The sequence below is a fragment of the Cajanus cajan genome, chromosome 7 (assembly GCF_000230855.2).
Source record: "Cajanus cajan strain Asha chromosome 7, NIPB_CcT2T_4, whole genome shotgun sequence".
Classification (NCBI taxonomy): Eukaryota; Viridiplantae; Streptophyta; class Magnoliopsida; order Fabales; family Fabaceae; genus Cajanus; species Cajanus cajan.
The window spans coordinates 52,393,535-52,419,790 of NC_138523.1; the positions used below are offsets into that span (position 1 = coordinate 52,393,535).

General features: G+C 28.6%; 2 protein-coding genes across 2 annotated transcripts; one reads left to right on the forward strand and one right to left on the reverse strand.

The window, feature by feature from the left end:
* Nucleotides 1-1,416: 1,416 nt before the first annotated feature.
* On the reverse strand, nucleotides 1,417-2,685 carry LOC109812542 (vacuolar iron transporter homolog 4). Its single transcript, XM_020376529.3, has one exon. It carries the CDS (start codon nucleotides 2,616-2,618, stop codon nucleotides 1,941-1,943), a length of 678 nt encoding a protein of 225 aa, XP_020232118.1. The 5' UTR covers nucleotides 2,619-2,685; the 3' UTR covers nucleotides 1,417-1,940.
* An 18,243-nt stretch (nucleotides 2,686-20,928) lies between these two features.
* On the forward strand, nucleotides 20,929-26,030 carry LOC109812550 (bZIP transcription factor 18). Its single transcript, XM_020376537.3, has 4 exons — nucleotides 20,929-21,505; nucleotides 22,421-22,553; nucleotides 25,204-25,288; nucleotides 25,471-26,030. Exons 1-4 carry the CDS (start codon nucleotides 21,075-21,077, stop codon nucleotides 25,719-25,721), a joined length of 900 nt encoding a protein of 299 aa, XP_020232126.1. The 5' UTR covers nucleotides 20,929-21,074; the 3' UTR covers nucleotides 25,722-26,030.
* The last annotated feature ends 226 nt before the right edge of the window (nucleotides 26,031-26,256 follow it).

Below are 26,256 nucleotides of genomic sequence, written 5' to 3' on the forward strand. Positions count from 1 at the left end.
GAAAATTTAATGTTTGATACGTAAAATATTTTTACGTTTTTAAAAATCTTAAATTAAAAATATTGGTTTGCCATGTTTGATAATTATTTAAAAGAAAAATTCTCAAAAATGTAATTTTCTAGGAACCATTTTTAACTTACTTCCAACAAAATCATTTTACGAGTGAGTGAGAATTCAACTTTTCTAAGTTAGAAGATAAAATTTTATGTATATAAAAAAAATTACAATATCCTTTTTAAAACAAAAAATATCTTTCCTTCTATTTTCTCTCTCGTTTTGTTTCTTTCACTCTTAGTCCCTTTCTCTTCCTCTTTGTCTCTCTCTTTCTGTTTCTCTTTTTCCCTCTCTCTCTTCGTCTTTTTTACTCTCACCCCCCCTCTTCCTCTCTCCCTTTTCCTTTATATCTCTCTTTCTATTTCTCTTTCTCCCTTTCTCTCTCTCTGCCACTCCCCCTCTCTTCCTCTCTCCTTCTCTTTCTCCCCCCTCTCTTTGTCCTACATTTCTATTTAATCCTGACCCACATTGAGCCTACAATCAATCTAACTTAAAATAATGAAATGTAGTACTTGAACTTTAAATTTTGAACATGAATAAAATTACACTTTTTTTTACTCAATATAATTATTGCCTGATTTAGGTTTAACATGCAAAAATTTGCACAAATCGAGCTTTCATCACGTTTGGGCTTATTTCTAAAATTGAATACAAATTTTTTGTTTCATCATCTCAAGTTATTTTTGCATATTTCAAACTAGACAACTTGGTCCAATCTAATGAATCATACATGAGAAATCACTATTAAAAAAAATTGTAATATAGTGACACGTATCTTATAGTGACACAAAAATTATTTTTACCTATATAATAAATATAATATATGTTGTTATATAATTTAAAAGTGTAGGTATAAGTTATAGTGATATAAAATATGTTGTTAACTCTCATTCAAAATCAACATTAAAATTGTATGAAATTATATGTTAAATAGATATATGCCTATATATATTATATTTATAGTAACATTTTTTGTATGTTATTATATATAACATTTCTTATGAAAGAATCTAACTTCTGTAGACTTTGCTTTATTTGACTTAGTTGGCCCGTTTTTATTTTTGAAAAATAATTTTACATGTAAATTAAAAGGAAAAAAACAAAACAGAGGCAAAAAATTGGAAACATAAAAAATGAATTTATAATTTAAAATATGAAAATGAGTTTAATTTTAAAATTTTGAAAACTTGGAACTAATAAAAACCGCTGACCTTAAACATATGATTTTGATTTAATCTTGAAATTTAGATAAAATATTCTTTTGATAGGGATTTTCAAATAATATGCAATCACTCGTGGTATGATTTCCCTTACCAACTACAAATGATTTTTATCCTCTTTTTTGTAGTACAGTGTTCTCACTTCTCAATCCAACAATACTATAGTCCATAGCTACTCATATATTAAAAATTTACATCACTTACATGTTTTTCTCTGAAGTAAAGCTCGTACACAATTTTGATCGTTGTTTTATATCTCCACCCACTTCATCATTCAAAAGCTTTTTTCTTTTTCTTTTTCTCCATACATAAACAATTAATACACGTATAAAAGCTTCTGAAGCTACATTTTTTCAATGCTAGCTTATTACCTAGCCAACTTCTATTCACGTCTCACCTCATCATTTATTGTGAAAAGAAAAAATGAGGGGACACCGTAGGAGTAGGAGAGGTGATAATTAAAATGGATATATAAAATAAGAGTATGTCTTAATACAAACTTATATAAGTTTTTATTTGAGAGTTTTTTTTACTAAAAATAAAAATTATTTCCCAATAAAAAAACTCTCAAAAAACTCTTTCAAATTTATATCTGAACATACTCTAAACTTAATTAACACAATATTCCGGTTAGCAAAACTCACTTCACGAAGATACATAGTGAGCCTAAAGACCACTTGATCCAATCAACTTGGTTAGCCCAAAAGTTATAGCCATGGCTAGCCAACCTCCAACCAAGACTCTCACACAAGACCTCAATGTTGGAGCCTTTCCCAACACTGCTCCCAACCAACCAAACACCACAAGAGCAAAGCTCACTGCTCCCAAAACCACACCAACCCTCACCCTATACTCCCTTATGAAAGATGCTGCAAGAAGAGGCACCATTGCACCAACAGAAAATGCTAAAGCTGAAGCTGCTGCAGCATGTATAGGGTTTGGCAAGCTCTCTTTCTCTTCCTCATCTTCCACTTCATCTCTTTGTCGTCCATTATTCTCCCTTTCCTTCTCTCTTTTCATTTGAGCAACTTCTATGTCCAACTGAGAGTACACAGACACAAACTCCCCTATGGCCATGCTGCATGCTCCAGCCACTAGCCCTGCAAAACCTGTTAGGATCATGACCTTGATGTCTTGCTTCACTGCTCCCACACCCATCATAAGGGATGCTGTTGAGACCAAACCATCATTGGCTCCTAGGACTGCAGCACGGAGCCATTGAGATCGCTTTGAGTAGTCAAAGTCCTTGGTTTCAACCTCTAGGGTTTCTTGTTGCTCAAGGTCGTTGTTTGGATGGACGAATTTGGTTTGGTTTAGGGATGATGAGTGATTGGATGATGCCATGAAAAAGGTTAACAACAATGCTTGAGGAAGAGATGATTAAGCAATGGAGGATGTGGAGGACACACGCTACCAAAGAAGGGTATTTATGGATGAAAAAGTTGCCCATCTTGGAGGCAAACTTTTTCAATGTGCGGTCAAACTCTGTGTGTTTTTGCAAATTATTGAGCCTTTTTACGTCTTATAGATAATTTTATAATGAATTATGGGCATCAGAAGTTACTATTACTATTTGGTTGGTTTATGCGTAATTTAAACATTCTACATAAATCCCAACATAATTTCTGTTGTTAACTAGGGGCATATATTGTTTTTATACTATCAAAGTCATACATAGTTAAAAAAATAAATAAATAAAAAATAAAAGTTTATAAAATACACATATTTAGTTGACAATTTTTTTTTGAATAATAATAAAAAATAAAACTATGAAAATATAAATTCAAAATAAACTATATATTCTACTAATGTAGATTTAATTATATGTAAATAATTGATAAATATATTTTTCTTAAACAAAATGTTTAACATAATCATAAACTATGTTAGATAAAGGAAATAATTAACAAAATAAAAACATTATAAAGTAGTCATTATGCTTTTCCGGTCATGCCATGTTTTAAAAGGGGTCAAGTGGATGTGATGTTATTCCTCAAATATACATATAATACAACAAAATTAATATATTGTATACATTTATTTTATAATGATACAATATTTATTATTAAAAATTATTTTTATCTATATAATATATATAATATATGTTGATATATTATTAAAAATGTAAGTATATATTATAGTAAGATATAAAATATGTTGTTAAAATTTATTTAAAATTAATATTAAAATTATGTATAATTATATACTAAATAAATATATACCTATATATATTATATTTATAATGACATTTTTGTATATGACTTTATATAATATTTTTTATAATAATCTCAAAAATTGAAAAAGAAACCAGATATATATAATTTATATTAGAAGCTATATCATAATTAAGTGACACCCAACAAAAGAATATCAACATCTTAATTAACCATATATAGTAGTATATCGGGCAGACACTCCTAGCAAAAAATATTCATGAAAATGTAATATCACTGCTTTTGTTCACATAAAAAGAAAAAAAAAACCGTCTTTCAAAGAGTTTCCGAAATCATATCTGTTGATCAAATAAAAAGCTATTCCCAACAAAATTAGTATTTTAGAATTAAAATCATGAATGGTACTGATAGCGATTCAAAACAAAGTTAAAGTATTTGCAGTGTCACGACGTGAATGAATAATTAATAGAGACCATATATTATATATATAGAATTATAGATCTTCCATCCCATAAAAAAGCAATCAATAATGTAGAGTTGAAGGAAGTTATAGTTATAAGTTATACCTGACCAGAAACTCATGAATATAGCATGACTCAGATAAAGGACAAAACGTAAAGATAACCAAAATGAAATTGCTTTTTTTTCACACGCGAAAAGAAGAGGGAAAAGTATATTATTGAGGCACCTTTGTTCATTCAGTTATAACACTTGGTCAAGTACCACAAATATAGAGTTTCGTATTGCATTGGCAAACTGATGAAAGATATATATATCATCAAATTCATATAAGTTTGTTCGTAGTTCATAAATTTTATGCTTGCCATTTTCATATATAGTTCGATTGTAATTTAGGACATGTGGGATGCTAACAAATTTTAAGGGGAAACTAATGATAATTTTGCATTATTAGTATATTATACCTTTTTTTTTTTTTTTTTTGAACAGCATTAGTATATTATACCTGTATAAATAGCTTATAAAAATAAAGAAAATCCCTGTATATATATAATTGATTCAGTTATGCGCACGACGAAAACTTATCAAGTGTGTCGAAAATATGAATGAATCATAAAAAATAATAAAAAATTAAAAAAAAACAGAACATCAGTGTCGGCGTAGCACAGCTTTGATCAGATTAATTGTATTTCTAATTATGTCAGTTAGCTAAATTTATAATTTATGAGATTTCATTTGTTAATTTGACTGTCAGGATGCTAAAAACAAATGCAGCTCAAACCAAACACAAGTATAATTTATGAAATTTAATTAAGAATATAATACATCAGGAAATCAAAGTTAAGAAACAACTTGTGCTTGTTAAAGAACTATGCCTGCATATCAGTCGAGTTAATCTAACCCAATCTAATTTTTTTTATAAGATCATTTATTTGAAGTGAACTCAAATGATTACACGATAATACGATAATATATAAAATAAAATCACATAAATTTGATTCATTGATATAATATATCAATTTTAATTATATATACTTAAACTAGATAAATTAAAGAAATATATAACTTTATAATTTAAGTAAATTTTATTATTATATCCTATGGAATAAAATATGACATGATACTAATAATATAATTTATGTTCAGAAGTAACTCCTATACCTTTTAAGTTTAAAACTAATGGATAAGTATATTTTTCTTGATAGAACTCGACATAAGTCTGTCAAGATGAGATAAATAAAGATAAGTAATAGACTATCTGATCTTAAAATAAGTTGGATTAAAACCAACTTTGTCACTTAATGGACCAACTAAGGTAAGAATAGGAAATCGGATTATTCCAACATATTTAGTATGATTTATTAATCACTTAAGAGAAATTGAAATTAATTCAACCCTAAAAAATCTAAACTAAAATCTTATTTTTAATAATCAAGATAACATGCTAATTAAAATATGATGTTTAATAATAAATAATTACCTTATCAAATATTAAAATTCTTAGAACCCATAAATTCATGATAGACAAATATTAAAAGTTTAATTCTAGAGTAAAAACGGACATATTATACTTTTGAATATTTTGACTTTAGTTTAAGTAACTATATTAATTCTAATACGTTTTCTAAAATGGAACAATTATGTACATATATCATTGTAAATATAATATATAAAATATTATTTATTAAGCAATTTTTTATATTATTAATACATAATTATTTAAAAAAAATATTTTTAAGAAAATATAAGACATTGATGACCAGATTTAAATGATTTGAAGTATAATTGAAATATTTTTTCTAATATACATGATCTAATTTTTTAAACGTATATAATCCCATTAAAAATGGTTTTAAACCAAATTGACTCAGTGAGAAGGAGCATGAGCACTTCAACTTGGAATGGGAGATTTCCAGAGAGAACTGTAAACTGAAAACATGGAAAACAGCTAAAGGATAAGGCATATTCTCCTCCAATTTGGGTAGACAGTGATACCACGTAACAGTTCATGCCATAATACCAACCCTTAGCATATCATATCATATCACAAATTAGGTAAGAAGATTTAGTCTAGAGTTATCAACAAAAAAATTTCAAGAGCCAAGACTGTAGCGAATACTAGTAAATCTTTTTCCAACAAGGTTTTAATTATATTGTGAATTGCGATTGTTATTAGGATTTTCTGAGTTACCGAGTAATGCATTTGGTGACATTTACTGCAATCTGAAATGATCGAAAAGGGTGAAGAAGGAAGAATGGATTGCTGAAGAGGAAAGCACTAGTTGGTATATGATAAAAAGTAAGAGAAGGGAATTGGATAAGTTATATAATGGAACAGAGTGTACATCCTACTCGAAGACCACCATTGTGCATTATTCCTTCCAATCAGACACACAAACAGGCTGAGTCTTCTTTGTTTTTGGCACTCCAACAACATACGTGCATTATGCATTATGCATTATGCATTATTATTATTTGGGTCACCAACTTGGATCATCAAGGTCCACAACTCTTTGTCTCGTTAAAGCCCAATACCAATATACTAAAGTAACTTCAAAGAAATAAAGGTGGCTAGCTTGTACCACAATAGTGACATCCATTAACAAATGGCGTGCTTCAGTTGAATTCCTGTCGCACAATGGATCAAAGATTTTTGGTTATTTATCATCATCATTCCTTTTCAACAATTCATCACTAACGAATCAGGCATTTCTCCTCATGCAGCTTTATTATTATTGCTGTAGTACTGAGTATATACATGTAATAGCAAACATTCTTCAAATTATTCTCGTTCTTTAAGTAATAAAGATATTAATTAAATTTAGATTATCAGAAGCTACTGAAAGTTCACCTATAATTAGTTCGCCCAATTCATTCTGATTTTCGTTTCTTTCGTTCCATATTCTACAATATACTTATTTTCTTTCGAAAAACGCAACTAGTACAATTTAGATAAATTATTTTAAGTATGTATATTTAGCATCGTAAGTAAGGATCGAGCCATTCAAATCCAAGCTAACTTTAGTAAAAGCCGAAAGCTATATCAACATAAAATGTTTGTTGAGAGAAGACAATATTTCGTGATAATTAAAATTTGCGTCGTTACAATTTAGGTAGATGTAACGCATAATATAACTTTAATTGAATACAGCATCAAGATTCATCGATAATAGCAGCAAATTGCTGATAAAACAGATTAAAAGACTTTCGGAATTAAAATGAAACATGCATATTAGTGAAATTGTTATCAATCGGTAGAATCAAACGCTAATGATTACCTACAATTTAAAAAAAAAAAAAAAAACTCACTGAAGTTATGATTGTTGTCAATTCTAAAAAATAAAAATTGTTAACCACCTTAAGAATACTATATTATTTGTTTTGGTCAAAGAAAGACGTAAACATGATTAATAATTCCAACTATTTTAAAGGTTAGCTAAAACTAAAGGAGAAAAGCTAAAATAAAGACAATGTGTGCACTGTGTGGGTCAAGCTAAAAAAAATGAAGAGAATGTGATGGTGAAAGGTGATATTTGGTTAAATTATCAAAATTCCAATTGGAACTCTCTTTCGACATTTGTTTCAATAAAGGACCCTGCATCCTTCAAATGATCATCGTGCTTCTAAAGTTTGAGATTCCCTTCCTTTCTTAGTAGTCGAAAAGAAATCTAAATATAAAATTAGACACAGACGTGTGCATGAAACTCTACGTGTTATTTATTTATTTATTTTTGTATCAAAACGAAAGTGATTCAAGTTTTCAAGATCAATGCCCTAAGGACAACGTATCGTTGCCTTAAATAGCCCATACCACACCTATTTTTTGGCGTTCAAAGAAATTCATTAACATCGTCAAGAATGGAACTGTAATTGTCCGATTCTTTTATAAAAGAATCAAAAGTTAGATAAGAAAAGCTCAAAACGAAAAAAGATAAAGAGAATATGATCATGATGGTGAGAGATGAAACTTCCCTAGCTCTTTGAAAAGAAAAAGAAAATTTATTTGTTTCTATAATTGCCATCGGGCATCCTACTTATATCAAGAATTATTTTCATGATTAAATTTTAAGAGATCGAAATGCAAATTAATTAACTAAAAACTATATTGATAATTACACTATAATGCCCTTTAAGCATCTGGTATATTAAGTAGAGTTGACCATGCAGAATAGCATAATTGCAAGATTGCATAACACTTAGTTGATTTGCACAACCCTACCAAAACCGACAAATATTTGTTGTTAACACCTTAGATATCTTGTCTGGTGGATTGAATCCTAGTCTAATGTGCATTCCACGTTGAACCAAATTAGTCACATTTCAATTTCAGCAGAAACACACACACAGACACAGAGTCCAACTTCTATAAGTTGGGACAAGAGAGGACCAAGACCACCACTACACTACTCAATTAATTCAACCCAAAAGCCACTTTCTCTGGATAAGGTCCACGTATAGCATTCAATTGATAGGGTTTTATTATACATTATTTTTTAATTTTGGTTGTTAAGTATGATTTTTTTTTTAATCAGGAACGAAAATAGGCCAAAACAAATTAGGTACTGCTTAAGCTTAGAATGAGATTCTCTGTGGCCCAAACTTGACCTAATAGTCTATTAGAGCTTTTGAATTTGTTTGGTCGTGTAACATTTATATAAGTTTAGTATGACATGATAAATTATTTAAAGACTTGTTTAAGATTATAAAGCTTTAAAATTAAGAGAGTTTAGTTTAGTTGGTTATGAATATTGTAAACTTCTTTATATTAGTACCTATATTTGATTCTCATGAATAAAAATAATAATAATTAAGACTTTAAATAGATAGATAGATATCATAGGTGAATAAACTTGTGGTTAATGAATATATAACCAAAAAGGTTGATAGATTTATCACTAAATACACTAATAAATTAATGGTCCATCATACTATAAATATTTTAAACCACAAAACATATTATTTTAAATAATAGTATTTTTAGTAAATCACATTATCTACCAAAAAAAAAATCTATCTACGAAAAAAAAATTACATTTATTTTTCTTAAAAAAATATAAATATTAGATTATTTTTCTTTCTTATGCTAAAAAACTATTTTCTTCCTTTAACAAATTCAGGTGTACAACACTTTATTCTTTTTTTTTTTAACTTTTGCTATCTTTCATTAAAAAATGTTATTATTACCAAAGTATATTTTGTATTATCATTAAAATTTACAGTTTAAGGTAATATTCCTTAGTGTTACAAAGATAAATTAATTATTTTAAACCTTGACAATTTGACTTATTAGTCTATGAGTTTAGTAGGCTTTTTCTAAATTCTCGAAATTTGACCTACTTAACTAAAAGACATCTCAAAAAGCCCGATTCTGTTTTTGTAATATAAACTAAGCTAACGAAAATATTAAAAATCAGGTATGATTTGGACCTGCGAGTCCTCGTCCGACCTCCACTCAACTTTGATAGGGAAAACTACTTTTTACATTTTTAATTTTTAAGTTCATTGTTGTTCATTAATTTACATATACTTTTTTAATACAAAATATAATTAATAAGTTAATGTATGATTGATTTTAAAATGTATAAATAAATTGAAATTTTTAAAAAAGTGTGATAAGTTTCCTTTAGTTTACTTGAACGCATTAAATTCAACGAAAATAAGGATGAATTTTTTTAAAAAAATGTCTCTTTGAACTCAAACTCGTTCCACCTCTTGTGAAGCAATAGAGAGAACAAAGTCCTCTCTCCTAACCTATCTTATTATCATGTCTATATTGGATGGGTTAGGCTGTTAATTCTTGCAAATATTATGGTATATTTTTTTTTTCCACATAATCATTTTAATGAAATAAATTTACTAACTTTTATAATTATAATGATAATATCAGTCTTTAATTTAAATTAAAAATTATAATTTTAAATTTTATCAACTGAAGTGCATGAGTTTATAATTTTTTTTATTCTATGACATTAGTTTTCTTGACACTTAATCGAGTAAATATTTATTTTAAACTCGTAAGGTAATACAATAATATTTTTTTAAATTAAAAAAATCATATCTGAAATTGAGTTTTTTCACTCACATTAGCATCTGTTGTTAACTTTGTTAAGAACTATAATAATATATAGTAAGTTATAAAAGTTAGGGTGATAATAAATTGTACTTTTTAGAGACTAAAATGACAGTGTTAAAATTTAAAAACCCATTTAATATTTTCCTAATTTTAAGAACCGAGTTTCACAAATTCAAATATTAAAATGGAGGATTTTTTTTTTACTGAATTAAAAATAGAGGTTTGTTCTACATTGATTTGTTATAATTAATTAAATGAAGACACTATCCGTCTGTCTAATTGGGACAGAAATTGTTACATAATTTGTAATATTCGAACGATTAAAATATTAGTTTTGGAGCTTAATTAGTTTAACTTTGATATATTGAGTGTAAAAGCTTTTGCAGTATTACTAAATCACGCATTGCCTAATCATTTATCAAGCATCATTGAATAATTGTATTAAATGATGTCATATTATCAATTTATCGGTCAGTTAAAATTAAACATACCCTTCATTTTTTGATTGTGGTAGTTACTTATGCAAGGGAAGACGATACATAATAAGTAAATTGGAATTTCATTTGTTTGGGACATATCCATATGTCATTTCAAACAGATGAGTCCAAAAGGCTTATCAGTTTTGTTTGGATGGGCTGCTCAAGTTGGGTTTTTATTCATTGAAACAGTTGCATTGGAAACCTTAATGGGCCAATGAAGAAAAGGAGTTTGTCGTTTTCATTGAAAGAAGAAAAAGTAAACATAAGAAGAAGAAAAAGATTGAGGTTTTCATAAATATATTCTTGTTGAAAAATAAAGGCAAGGTTATTTCTTTATTTATTTATTTTACAAGGGATGCGCCAATGCAACGAGCAAGCATACAAGCAACAAATATAGATAGATATAGAAAAATGTAACAAAACTATCATTCCATCGACACTTCAGTTCACCAAATGTTTGACATAGGGGCTTTTTACTTCATTCATGCTAGTTGTAGGTGGATTGGCACTGGACATAGACGAGTTACAGACTTTCTACCTCAATGACGCTAGGCACAAGGAGGATGGTGTTAAGCATGAGTTATTGAATGAAAAAAAAAAATTTGTTGTTTATTTGACTAAGTGTTAGACATATGTTTAGTATATGGAATTACTCACATGATTTATGTTGTCGTATGATTTTAATTCATTATGGATTGATCTAGGATGATGTATAATGATGTTTAAGTTGGTTAAGTTGTAAGTTGATTATGAATGAAAGTTGAATTGTAGTACAATTGTATGATGGTAAGATGTGTAGTATTAAAAGTTGTGTTATGAATGTTTGATGCATGTAGTTGTGTTGTGTTGATTGACTTACAACTAAAGGAAATGTGTTGTCTTTAAAAGATGAATATCCTATTGTGAGGATATGATGTTGTAGTTTTCTAAGAGACCAGTTGAGCCCTTCATGAGTATAATTGTCTCTTAAATTATAATATTGGGTCTCTTCTAAGTCCTTAGTTGAAGTCATATGGGGCTTAGGTTAAGCCATACTAGTATTGAAATGGCCAATTTGAGTAAGGAATGAAGCCGATGGATAAAATCCTTAGCTGATTGTTAAAAAGTTGCACAATATTTGAAGAGTAGTCAATGAATTAATTTCATATAGGTTTAATTGATAAATACTAATGTTGTGGTAGGTTTACATCCAAGTTATTTTACTCTTAATAATGGTACTGGATTTTTCTAGTCTAAGTAGCGAAACCCGAGAAATCCATGGAGCTATTTTAGGTATTGGTATGTTGTTTGTTGTATTATCTTAGCATTGGTTTAAGTACAGACATTGTTGACTTGATTTATTTTTTAGGGATCAGACGTGATTTGATAGGGTTAAACCACTTAAACTATTCACTTACGTTGTAAGCGATCTCCTAGTTGATATGCGTGACAACACATAAGTTGTAATGTTGTTGAGATTGTTGCGTTGTTAATTGTTCAGTTGTTAAGTTACTATATTGTTGTGTTGTTTAGCTATTACATTGCTTAGTTGATATGTTGTTGATGAATAATTGTGTTGATGATCTGGAAAGATATCTTTATAATGATTTATGTTGTTATTTGGACATTTGGTCATGGTTGTATTGTGGTGATATAGCTATTTGTTTCTATATTTAATGTTGATTTCTTGAATTCAAGTTTATCCTTATAATTCTTTGTTGTTGGACTGTGATAATCATATTTATATAAAAGTAAGTTAGGATTAGGCTATAGGATGAGTTAGACTTCTTAAGCGTCATGCTAGAGATGACTATATTGTATAGGTTGTTCTGATACAACTTGTAAATAAATATTATTTGATCGACAATTTAAGATTTATGTTTTCAATTGAAATTACTCTATATAAGTGTGTTTAGGATTTTGTTGTATTTCAACTAAAAAAAACTTTATATTTTACAATTGATTATTTTCTAATACACACATACATATATATATATATATATATTCAAGAACTATTGCATAACAATCTTAAATAATTAGAATTATATAATCTGCTAATTAATTGCTGAATTGTAAATTACATAGACTTGTTAAGTCGTTACACAATGTTAATGTATTGAACATCCATGTTAACATTATGTTCGTATTGAATATTGGTTGTTAACAAAAAATTAAATAAATCGTAAATTGTACAATTTATAACTATGCTAATGATTTTGGATAATTTTGTTCTCGTTAACTTTTATATTATATTTCATTTCACTTTTTATAATTGTTCAAAAATTATTTAAATTCTCTCATTGCTAATTGTCGACTATTATTTAGTCTTAGAATTATTATTTTTATTTATTTTAAAATATACGGGTACTGAATACTTTTTTAAATGTTTGTTATATATAAAGGAAATATAAATTATCATTCATCTCTACATTTTTACCATTATATCCTTAATTATTTTTAAAAATATAAATTATATTTTTTAAGTAACAATCATTGAGTAACTTTATGAATAATTGTCAAATATATTTCCTTTTATATATTTTTTAAAAAATATTAAGAGGTTATGCACTTATACCTCTTTCTCCCCGGTTAAAATAATGAAAATTGTTTGTATAATTAGCTTTATAGTTGAATTGCCACTTTTTCTGGGATAAATCATTCTAAATAGAATTTATTTTGATTCAAAACATTATTCAACTTGGTTTTCAAATAATCAAATTGATACAAAATAATTTTAAAAAGGAAAAATTCTTCTAGAAGAAGAGAATTATTGAAATTAATTAACATAAAAAAAAACTATGCATCTCCGTGTATTTTAAAATAAACAAAATTAATATTAATTAAGATTGACGGTTGATAATCACTGTTTGAGTTAACTTTTTATTATTAATTTTTTATTTTATATATATATAGATATAAAAGATAAAATAAATATAATATAAAAAACTATAAGGATAAAATTGTTCAAAGTTTATGTACATCAAAATGAGATATTATTTTTATTATTTTTATTATTTTTATAAATTATAGATTATAAGACTATGTACAATAGCGATAATAGCAAAAGTAACAGTTGCGCCTAATTAAAAAATATCATATATAATAATTATATTAAACTGATGATTATACTAATGGATTGATACCTGTATTGACTATTTTAGTTAAGATTTTTACAAACTATAACAATTATGATACACATTTTTTTTTGACAGAACAAAAGTTGATTGAATAGCAATTAAGATACACATTTAATTAGAACAAAAGTTGTTCGTATAATTGTGTCAAAATTTATGTGGATAATTTTTGTTGGAAAGTAAATAAAATTGAACAAGAGAAAAAAAATAACACGCAGAATGATAGAAAAAATTCCTTTAACATAATAAATTAAATTACAAAGGAGACAATTAGTGTCATTAATTAAATAATTTTTGAAACTAAATAAATTCAATGAATCAAAGATCGTTAATGTGGTCAAATAAGCCTAATTAATAAAACTAAATATTAAATATATCAATTAATTTGTAACAAATATAATTAATGTCAAAATTTGTTTTATGGTACATTTATACTTGGTAGTTGATACTAATTCTTTCTTTTTTTACTCTATTGCAAATGTTCAAAATGATGGAAAGTTATCCGATAAGTTATTAGTCCGAGTGAAATTGAAAATATAATCCTTAAAAAAAATTCGATTTGAATATTGATTGGTAAAAAAAAAAAATCATAGTTGAGTAGAAAGATATTATTAAAAATGATTAATTAAATTTTAATATCATAATAATTTAATTTGATTTTAATTAAAATATTATTTATTATTTTTTGTCATAGAATAATATGAAAAAAATAAATATTATCTTAAAGGAAGAATATATAAAAAAAGGAAGGTTAAATACCTCTTTTGGTCTCTTACAATGTTTTTTTTTGTTTCAATTTAGTCTCACTTTAATTTTTGGTCTCAATTTGGTCCCCTAATAACTTAAATTAGTGCAATTTGGAATTTCCGTCCAAATGATTTAGACAGAGTTAACTGTTGGCCACGTGACATCTACGTGGATGCTACGTGGATGCGTAGGTGAACGCCAAAATTTCAGAAAAAAAACCTGAAACCAGAACGGCCCTTTCTGAAACCAGAACGGGTCGTTCTGCTTTTAGAATGGGCTGTTCTGCTTTTAGAACGGGTTGTTCTGAATTCAAAACGGGCAGTTCAGAATTCAGAACGGCCCGTTCCAGAACGCCATGCTTTTTATTGTATTTTTTTTATATCTATATTAATAAATATATAATAAATAAAAAATACAATAAATTAATATTCATTTATGAATAAAACTAAAAAAAAATCAAATAAGATAAGACCTTCCAAAATATTTCTTTGATTTGAATTTATCCAGTTCAAAATCTTGACTAAAATGCCGCAATGTATTTCAAAAATTGAAAATAAAATTCAGGGTTTAGGGGTACCTCCTCAAGAACAGGTTGTTATTGTTGTGGTACATCGTCAATGACTTCAAGGAAAAACACTGTTTCGTTTTATCCTTGACTGTATAGTGTCAATTTGGTAGTAAGTGGTTCACTTCAGTTTGACAAACAATGAAATAAAACTTGTTACCATTGTCCTTAGTGATACACTGCATCATCCTTAATGATATACTGTATAGCCCAAATGTTTAGCAATTGAAGTTATTAATCCTCATTAACAATATTACCAAATCCAGTATTCCAGGTCCAAAATTAACACACCAACAGTGTAACTAGAATGGGCCGTTCTGGTTTCAGAATGGGCTGTTCTGGTTCCAAGTGTATTTAAGCATTTTTGGATCCACCTACGAGACATCTACATGGCATCCACTTGGCATCCACGTGGCCACCAGTTAACTCTGTTTAAATCATTTAGACAGAAGTCCCAAATTGGAACGATTTAAATTATTGAGGACCAAATTGAGACCTAAAATTAAAATAAGACTAAATTAAAACAAAAAATATTGTAAGGAACCAAAAGAGGTATTTAACCAAAATGGAATGAAACTATAAAATAAAAAAGTAAACAACTTTTATTGTTTACGATATGGATATCTTTTGATTCACATATATTGATTTTTTTGAGGTATAAAAATCAAAGAAAGTGATAATTGTTTGTCAATATCTCCCGACAAAATATTTATCATACACATCAATAATTAAATTCTTAAAACTAAACATGTGTAAAGCTAAAAAATAAATTAACTCATTATAATTTGTATTTTTTTTATAATATTTTTCAATAACTTTAAATAATAGTATTTGCAATGGAGTCAAGATAAGAACTATCAGGACAGATCACTCTAGTGAGATGAAAACTTATAAATAATCTTTCTTGTTGTTGTAATATTTTTTATTGTTAAAATATGTGTCAAGACTTAATTACATGCAAAAGTTGAAAATGATACAGCAACAAAGATCATTATTCATTGAATAAATTACTTATTTACTAATAAAATATTTTAAAAAAGAAAGCTTGAATGTTCAAATTACAAATATAACTATTATAAAAAAATTGTTTTAATAAATTAAATATCATACCATATTATAAAAAATCAAATCTTGACATAATAGTTAAACATTTTATACTCACAGGTTACAGGAATTATTTAGTGAAAAATTTTGTATTCAATTTTTATTATGTGCAAAATATTATCAGGTTAGTGACAATCATAATACTATGAGCTAAATTAAGCTATAGTCTAGTGGGCTAATAAATATCCGTATAATTAAAGATGACAAAAAAATTCGCACATGCAAATATCTTTATGTGTCCGCAATATATTTTTAATCATTTTTCAAATAAATATCCATACATAAGCACATATTTTTTTTACCCTTATATATACTAAATGGGTTGGAGTAGGTTTCATGCCACTCACATGCACATAACAATAAATTGTGAAATTATGTAAATGTTCCTATGCCAGATGTTCTAAATCCCAAAATAAGTTATTCCAAGGAAGATGTTGGAAGAACTATTTGATGATGTTAATTTTTTTTTTTTTTTACATATATAATTTCAATTTAACAAGATCAACCATTAGTGGTTTTAATTTGAATACTTTTTATATTAAGGATCAAGTGGTCAAAGTGAGGTTATTGAAGAGAGAAAAAATTGATAATCTTTTTTCTTCTTATTTTTCCTTATTTTTCTTTGAACTTGTGTTTTAAAGAGATCCATTTATATTTAACTTTATGTTATTAGACTTATGCTTTAAATAAAATAATTTGTATTAAAATTTATACTTTGGATTTATGTTTTATTGTTGTTTGTCATCCAAAATAATAACAAATTAATTTTTTCCCCCTTGAATATACATGGATATCGACGAGTTTGTAACAAACTCGCATGTAATTATCAAAGCGGGTAATCACAAGTTCGCATGATGGGCGATGATGATAGTGGGACACCTTCACTAATACTCAAGCCCAGCATGTATGAATGATTATGTTAGATTAGACTTATGTGCTTTTAGTTCATTTCAATGCATTTCCTTTACTTTCAATATTTAGTTTTTTGTCTTAAGGCCTATAAGATGTCTATTGCAGAAATTGACTATATTTTTTTTTAAACAGCAAAATTAATATATAACAGGTACAAGGGGTACCTGAACCCATATACAAAGTATAGAGTTTTCCAGGATTATAGAGAAATACTTAGTACATTTCTATCTCCTCATAATCAGAACCTGCTACCCTATCCACACCCGTTGAAACAAATACATGGCCCAGGATTGCTACTCCATTGAGAGAAAGAATAGGCAAAGGATGGTTTGAGGGTGGATAGCCACCTCCAACAAAAAATAAGAATGTCTCTAACTATACTACCTTGCTCAAATGTTCCGCCGTCAAAGATACACTTATTCCTGTACCTCCATAAGGTCCACATTGTAGCTAGCCACACAGTATGCCAAGTTTCTGCCTCTGACTCGTTTTGAATTGGTGCTGGGAGGAAAGAAAAGTGGTCGAAGATCTGCCTAGGAAGAGGTGCAGGACAATTTAACCAGGAGAGGCACTGTTTCCAAACTCTATCAACCATCGGACATGTACAAAAGATGTGTGTAGTGGTTTCAATATCTACCTTGCAAAAGATACATCTAGATTCATGCTCGCCAAGTAATATATTCCTGCGTGCCAAATTATCCACAGTTGGGAGTCCTCGATTCAGAAGCCTCCAAGCAAAGAAGAGAACTTTAGGAGGGGCAGGGATAGACCATATTAACTTGAAGATATCGTGATCTTCAATAGTGACTGACTCAGCTAATATGATCTGATAAGCCGACTTAACAAAAAACATCCTTGAGGACTCTGCCACCCAACTCCAAGAGTCGCATTGGGAGGAATTGAAGATGCGACTATTAATTAGGCGCAAAAGTTGTTGTTCTAAAGGAATTTCCCACTCAAATCTATTTCTCCTCCACCTGAGGTGCCACACCCATTCTCCGTTCACAAATGCCCCAATCTCTGCAATAGAAGCAAGTTGCTGATCAGAGATAATGAACAATCTAGGGAATGCAGAAATTGACTATATATACCTATTGAATCTAATGACTTTGGATATGATGAATGTTAACCTGTCGTTTCTTTCTTATATTACAATTTGGTAGCCCTAGTTAGGATAGTTTTGTGTCTATAATCAAACTTTTGCATAATAGTTACCCACTTTACACTTACACATTATATGGACTATCTATTTAGTAGAGAATGCGATATTCAACTCCCACTATATGCAACAACTCGTTAAGTCAACAGCAAACACAATACTATAAGGGAGATTATTAACATCTAATCTGATGGATTAATGAATGCTCATGACAAGATTAAATATTATAAAAATCAAAATCAATATAATTAAGATTTCTTTAGTATCTAAAACCTAAAAGTATAATAATGCAAAAATATTCATTATTTTTTGTTTATTATTATTATTATTATTATTATTATTATTTAATATAATAATTTATTATCATTATAATTAAACATTATGTTGTGTTCTTATGAATTTAAAAAATGAAAAAATTGACAAAATTTAGGTAAATAAATAATGATTATGATAATGCTACATGATATTTATTTATTTGTGATAAAATTTTCTTTTATAATAATAATAAATAAATAAATAATAAAAACATCAATAACTTTCTTAAAGCAAGAAAAAACATAAAGTTAAAAAATAAAAACTAGTTTTTAAATTTAAAAAAAAAAATAAAAACCATTAGAACTAGTAGGTGTAATTAAAACATCCAAGGCCGCTCGAAATTGACGCAATTCGCATACAAAACGGACTAATTTGAGTTTAAATTTCTTTATTCGTCGATATCCGAATCCAACATGAAACTTGATCGCTAAAAGTCCTGGATATAAAAGGGATTTTACCTATTTGATTCATAACTTAGTGTCGTTTAAACCTTTCTATCTTGAAACTCTAGCGGCTAACGTTATGATAACGAAGATTAGGATATCATATGCTTGTCTCATTCTTCTTTATAAACCTAACTTGTTTCCTTCTTCTCCATAAACCTGGCACAATGGGAGATTAGGTTCCTAAATCGCCAAACCCAAAATTGCATCTCCTTCCATTCGCAAACAGCCAAATCCAAAATCACATTTTCCTTCCATTTTTGCCCGAGTTCAAAGTTGAAGGTCACAATTATTTAGGTCGAGATGAAAGTTAAAGATAGAAGTCAGAATGCTTTTTCAGATTTGGGTCGAGGTGAGGGTCAGGAATGGAGGTTAAAATGCTTTGTAACAACACAAATAGTTGTAACCTAACCCAATTGAACTCATCCATATAACCTGAAAAATGATCAATTTGAATCCGAAAAATTTGAATTATTATATCGGTTGAAAATGGACCTATTATTGTTTTGATTGGTTTAGATAGAAAAGAATATTTTTAACCTTCGTGATCACGCTAAACAACTGGGGTCCAAAGTTTTTCGAAAAAAATTAAAAATTAAAAATCTTTTTTATTGTGGCAAATTTGCAGCAAAATTATTAATTCTAGAACTTTCTTCATTATCTGTGTTCTTGATTTGACGTTTATTGTGGGCATGGCCACCTTCGAGATGCCAAAAGATACTTCTATTCTATTCTTTTATTCTTCGTCCGACATCGATTCTGTACGTACGATTGAACACATCCTACCACAAGTACAATGTGACTAAGACATTCTTGATTCTTGAGCTCCTCCTGGTGGACCCATTTAGTACTCTAGTAGTTACTAGTCTAATCACTTGCCCTTATCCCTATTTCTATTCATTGTATTTTTATTTACTTATTCGCGAATATATGAGAATTTTAATGTAGCTACCAATCTTGCAAAATTCTAAATGGATGCTTTTGGTAAAAACAAAATCTAGTAACCATCTCGTTTTTACTTTTTATAAAGAATAAAAGAATAGTTGAGTAAACTCAAGTTTGGTAACAAAAAAAGAAAACGAAAAATAAAACTTTAAAAAGCTTTTCATTGAAAAAAGTTTCTTTACCTATTTAAAAATAACATGTTAAGAACATTTTTCAAGATACGTTTTTTAAACTAAAAGTAGATGATTAAGAAATATTCGAGTATACCTTATTTAATATCAAGAAATATTTCAATGTCATTTTTTAATTTAACAAAATATTTGAAGTTTTATTTTAATTCATTCCCTAAATGCATATATTAATTAATTACCATAATGGTTTGTACATCAAATAGATATAAAGATTAAGGTATTCGTTTTTTTGTTTTTATTTTTTATTTTTTATAATTTCTATCTGAGTCAAGCGCATTTTTAAAAGACATTTAGAAGTTAAGTGATTTAATTGTTATAAAATACAAGAAAAAACATTTTTTTTTAAAAAAAAAAGTGAACGTGTTTTACTCTTTTCCTTTGCTTCCTCTTCTCACTCTCTCATGTCTCTGTCTTTTTTATCTTTTTTTTTTTATACTCTATCTTAGTTCATCTCTTTAAATTAAAAGAAATAAAAATAACCAAACTATTGCTTTATTTGTAAATTTATTGTATTAAACTTCAACTTTAAAATATTTTTTAAAAGAAAATATAAAAAATAGAAACCATTAATTTAACAAAACATAACGGCTGAAAGCTTTTTCTATTAATGTTCATTTAATAATGAGATTAAGAAAATAGAAAAATTAAATACACATTGAATTATTTTAACGCGTCTAATAAATGTGCATGGTAAAATCTTTAATTGAACTCATTTAATATATTATAAAATTAATCTTTTAATACTCTAATTTCTCTTTCATTTCCATTTCGATCCTTTACACTTAATTATAAAATTGATTTTTTCAATGACGGTAAATTTGACAGAAAAATCAATAACTTAAAAAATGAGTAAAATTGAATGAGAGTGAAATTTTTTTAACATTTTAGATGATTTTTTTTTACTTTTGTCTTTTTCTTAGGATAAACAAAACACCCGTTGGTTAATTATGATCACAACTGTGATTATGACGCTATTTAAGTGAGGTAATTCACGCTAAACACCATCCCTCGAAACATGGTTTCAGTGTCCATCTTCAGTTTCTTGTCCCTCTGAACTGAAATCACCAATCCCAAGATTATTATTATTTTTATTATTCTTATTGCTCTATTTATTTTCGCTGATGGATCCGAATTTCACCGGAGCTCCGTCGGATACGGCGGAGTTTGAATCGGAGAGCTTGCTCGACATCAGCTCCTTGGACATCGCCGACTGCTTCGACGATCTGCTCAAATTCGACTTGGAATCTTTTGATTTCAACATGCTTGAGTCGCTGCCGCCGCCGCCAAGCGCCGCCGTGGTGGGCGTGGATTCGGTGTCGTCGGAGCATTCGGTGGGGCCCACTGCGGGAGTGGACCGTGGGAAGTCGGTGGTGAGCGAGGAGATGGGCGGCGGCGGAGGGAAGAAGGCGGAGCGGCGGCGGCGGAACAAGATTCCCGTGGGCGCGTCCTCGAGGGCGTCGTTTAAGGGAGAGACGGTTTCTTTGGTGAAGAAGGCCCTCGCCCCTGAGCAGCTTGCTGAACTTGCTATCGTTGATCCTAAGAGGGTTAAGAGGTCTACATTTTTTCATTTTATTTCTTTTTTAATCAATTATTTTCAAAACCATTAAAAAATTAAATTATATTTTTATAAATCTTTTGCATAAAATTGTTTAGTAATATAATCAAATATTTTTTTAGCAAAAACAATTTTTAAGTAATATTTTGCGAATTAAAAATAGAAATATTCTCTAATACTTTTTTTTTTTGGGCAGATCTAATACTATTTTTATAACATATATTTTTTCTATTATTGATTGAAGTTTATTGAAAATCATAAATCATAAATTTTATTAATAAGTGAAATCAAATGAAGAACAAAACTCACTTAAAATTATAATTTTTAATGAATTTCGGTTAACAATAAAAAATAATTATTCTATATATATAACAACTTAGTCTTCATTGATTATTGTAAATAAATAATTAAGAAAAAATATATGATTATATATTATTATAATGGATCTGATTTTAGTGAAGAGTTTTTTTTTTTTTTTACAGCAAAGAATTATTTTCTTTTAGAAAAATAGCATAGGATTCATACACGTGTTCATCAACTTCTAGAGAGATAAAAGAAAAAAGGAAGTGATAAATTTAACACAAAATATGAGACAAAAAAGAAATATAAAGAGATATTACATATTAGAGTCATGTAGCGTTGTTCATTTTTCTGTTTTCCTTTTTGAAAGAAAAGTGAGATCAATTACAATTTTTTTTAAAACTCTTAAAAATAAAAAGTAATAATAAACAAAAGAGTTTTCTTTTTCAAAAGAAAAGAAAGTACAAGAGTTACGGTACTACTTTTTGAATCAGTCTCAATCAGTCTTTTTGCTCACGTGTGCATATGCATGGCCAAAAAAAAAAAATCGTTGTCTGCATGGCGTAACACGTGTTTGAGATTGATGATATTAGTTCAATTGTTGTTTCGTAGGATTCTTGCCAATAGGCAATCTGCTGCTAAATCCAAGGAGAGGAAAATGCGTCATATGCGTGAGTTACAAAAGAAGGTACAGTTGCTTAAAATTCAAACAACCGAGAAGGCTACAACTGTTACCATGCTTCAGGTATATGTTTTCCTTTTCAATTTGTCAAGTGGCAATTTGAGTGTTAACGAGTATTTTAATTTCTCTATAAATATCATCTGACTAGTCTTCATAGTTAATAAGTACCATCTGACTTCATGCTTCAAAACTTCAGCAAATAGGTTTCTGTGTTTGTGTTTGGATGAATTGAATGAACTATCTGGTTTTGGTTATTTTCAATATTTCAAACGCGAATACGTGCATGTACATTTGTCTCTCTTTGCATGTTTGGTAATCATAAACTTCATTCATACCAAATTTCCTCCTGATTGTATTTTGTGATGATTTGTTATTCATTAATTACTCCTGGTTGCTATATTCGAAACAAATCATAAACTTTCTTTTGATTAATGTAAGCTTTAAAATGACACATCACATTTAAGTCACGATTGATTAACCACCTTGTGCCTTGAATCCTTTTAATCATATATTTGTATCTTTAATTGATTGAAGTGGTTGGAATTGAAAAGCTTCATTTCCAAAGTATATGCCATGCCCATGGATCCATAAGAAACATGATAAAATTAAAAAAAGAATTGGGTGGGGAAAATTTGTTCCTAGAAACTTATGTGTGGTATCCAGAAATATAAATTGGGATTAAATTTTTATGGAGAAAGATTGGAAGATGGATAATTTCCATATGTAGTCTGGATAACGTTCATTGGTTCAATAACTTGTAAACCTAAAATAAAAGAACTGTAACTTGGGTGAGGAATTTAAATGTGATAAATGTATTGCTTCCTTTAAATGTGATAAATGTAATGCTTCCTTGAGATATATAAAGATAAGAAGGAAAAAAATTATACTTCTCAGATTTAATTTATATGTAAATAATAAATAAATAAATAAAAACCGCTAACCTCTGCAATTTGGTGTCTAGTCTAAACCTCGTTTCACTTGAAGTCATGCAACAAACAGTACATTTATGCATGATACAATCAAATTTCCATGCTGTATCCTATGTTATTAAACATCTTCCCTACTTTCAATATGATCAAAAATGATTTTTGTTCTTCACAGTTAAGTTGCTTTTGTTAATAACTTCATCTGATAACATTTCTGATACTCCAGCTTGTAAAATTATTGGTTAAGGTTTAGGACCAATCACGAAGTTTCCAAAAATATAATTAAATTTATTACCATCATTTTGAATGTTATTTTTACCTATAACTTATCTTTGAACGACACTTGCATACATGGCTATAACAAGATTTTCTTATAAGTTAACTGCAGTATCTTGCTGTTAGGGTACTTAATTAAGTTCATCTGTCTTTGTGTAATTGTGTTACCTCAGAAGAGTTATTAGTGTGTTTGTGGTCTTTGAATCGGATACAGCAAAAGTAATAATTTTTTTTTTATTCCATTCATATTCATGGCCTCCTTAATTTAAATCTCTCATGGTTTTACAAGAATCCATTTGTGACTCTAAATTAATTAATGCATGCATTCATGATTTTTGCTTTGAATGAAATTGAATATTGCTGAGTAGTAGTATTTAGTTTGAAGATCCCCAATTAATCATTGACTTTCTGTTTGATAATTATGAGAGTGTCATTTTTTTTGCACAAATTTTTGTATTCAAAAAAAGTTGTCCTAATATTGTATCAGTAACATAGCATGATGATTTTTTTAAAAGAAAATTTTATTGCTTTCACCAATTTACAAACAAACACTAAATGTGACTATAGTTAATACTGCCATGTTTTAAGTTGGTTTAAATTCTTGTCTCAATTTAGGAAATGGGGTATTTATTTTTGTTTTACAGCAGAGATATGCGGTTCAACTTTTCTACGATATATGGCAAAGTGCGATTTGTCTAGAGTTTGGAACAATTTCTCTTAATATTGATACTAGCTAGGACCATATATAGTGTGCTATTATGGAGTAATTTGCTGCCTTTGGTTGTAAATTAAAAGTCTGTTTTGATAAACCTTTTTTATAAGCATTTACATAACAAGAAAATTAAAAATAATAAATTTACCCATAAATTAAAATAAATTCATGTATAAGTTAAAAACCAACTTTTTGACAAGCTAATATGAGATAATTTCCACAAATTAAATTATATATAAATTGATTTTAGTTTTTAAAAATATTTATTTATTTATTCTCAATTTCATCTCTTATAATTTACAAGTACTTAGACAGAATGTTTATCTACTTAGCTTCTTTGTGTTGCTTGACTAGCTAATGACTATTTTAGATTTGTCTTTATTGGCACTGATGATAGATATAACTGGGATGCTTTACTCAATTAACAGTGATTTTGAAAGATAGAAGTGAATAAATTATCCAGATTCATTGGGTCAACTAGCTTTCTCTATTTGTGAGCGAGATTAGAAATTCAAAACTCCCGGGGCCAGGGTGCTTTTGTTTTTCCTTTGGTAAAGATAGGAAAAATTACAAAGATGGTCGCAATGAAGATTGAACCTACATCCTCATACTTTTAATTACCCTAACTCCTCTTCACCTAACCACTAGGCTAACCCTAGTGGTTTAGGGTGCTTTTGTATGAGACTTAAAAAGGAAGAAATAATTATGTTGATTTTGGATGATTTGTTATATTCAATTTACGAACTCATATGATCAGAAAAAGGAGCAAACGCATTAAAATCTCATATATATGATGCAGCAAGAGAGTGCAGAAACCGCTGTTCGGTTGAGGGAGCTCACAATAACCAGAGATGCTATGCAACAAGAATTACAGATTAGAAAGGGTACGCATATAGTTCCATATTAATTTATTAACGCCTAAAGTAGTGGACCTGAGCTTTCCCTCGTATCACATTAAATTTGAATATACAAAAGGTTTTATCATTACGCTACTTGTTGCATGAGTGTACAATATCATATTCACGAACATATCTGAATATATCAATTACCATTTTTGTGCTTGTAGCTCTGAGCGAGGCGATTGAGGAAGAAGTTCAAAGCCTAAGGAAAGAAGATGATCATCTAGATGTTATATTGCGTGCTCGTTCTCTTACTGAGTTGCTCTCTTCCCAGATGCCTCCGCAGCAGTTTCACTATTCTCCATATGATCAACAAATACAGCTTCCAATGCCTGAAGCTAATCCTTTTCTTCCCTCTAGCCAGGGTTCCAGTGAGAGTTATGACCCTAACTTCTCAGACTTCAATCCCCCGAACTAGCTAGCTCATTATAGCAGCAGTAAACGATCGGTTACAGGTGAGAATAATCATCATATCAAAACTATCATCTCGAGTATATGTTGGTATTGGGAGACTTGTGGATGGATGTCATTGTGAACTTTTAGTGACCTTGGTTTCTTTGTTGTTATTTGTGTTTGACTGTTTTAGGCTAGATATAGCCTATTTGCGAGTTTTCTAAATTTTTATGTTAAAGCCAGAGTTTGAACTTTATTTTCTACTTTCTGGGGTGGAAACTGTGGAACATGAACTTGTTGATGATAAGTCGTGAATGGAAGTGTTCGTTAAGTATTTTCGGACTTTACTTGATCAAATTAACTTAATTTGGTCGATTATGTGATGAAAGAAAGGAAAGGAAAAGGCATTTTCACTGTATGCCCTATGTTTGTGATCATGTGTCCCCTCGTTTGAGCGAAAGCCTCTCGTGGTTATTATCTTTATAACCTTTTACTAGCATGGGTTTATAGGAAAATTTGATGAGAATAAAATGTTAATCGGTAAAATAGTACTTATAAAA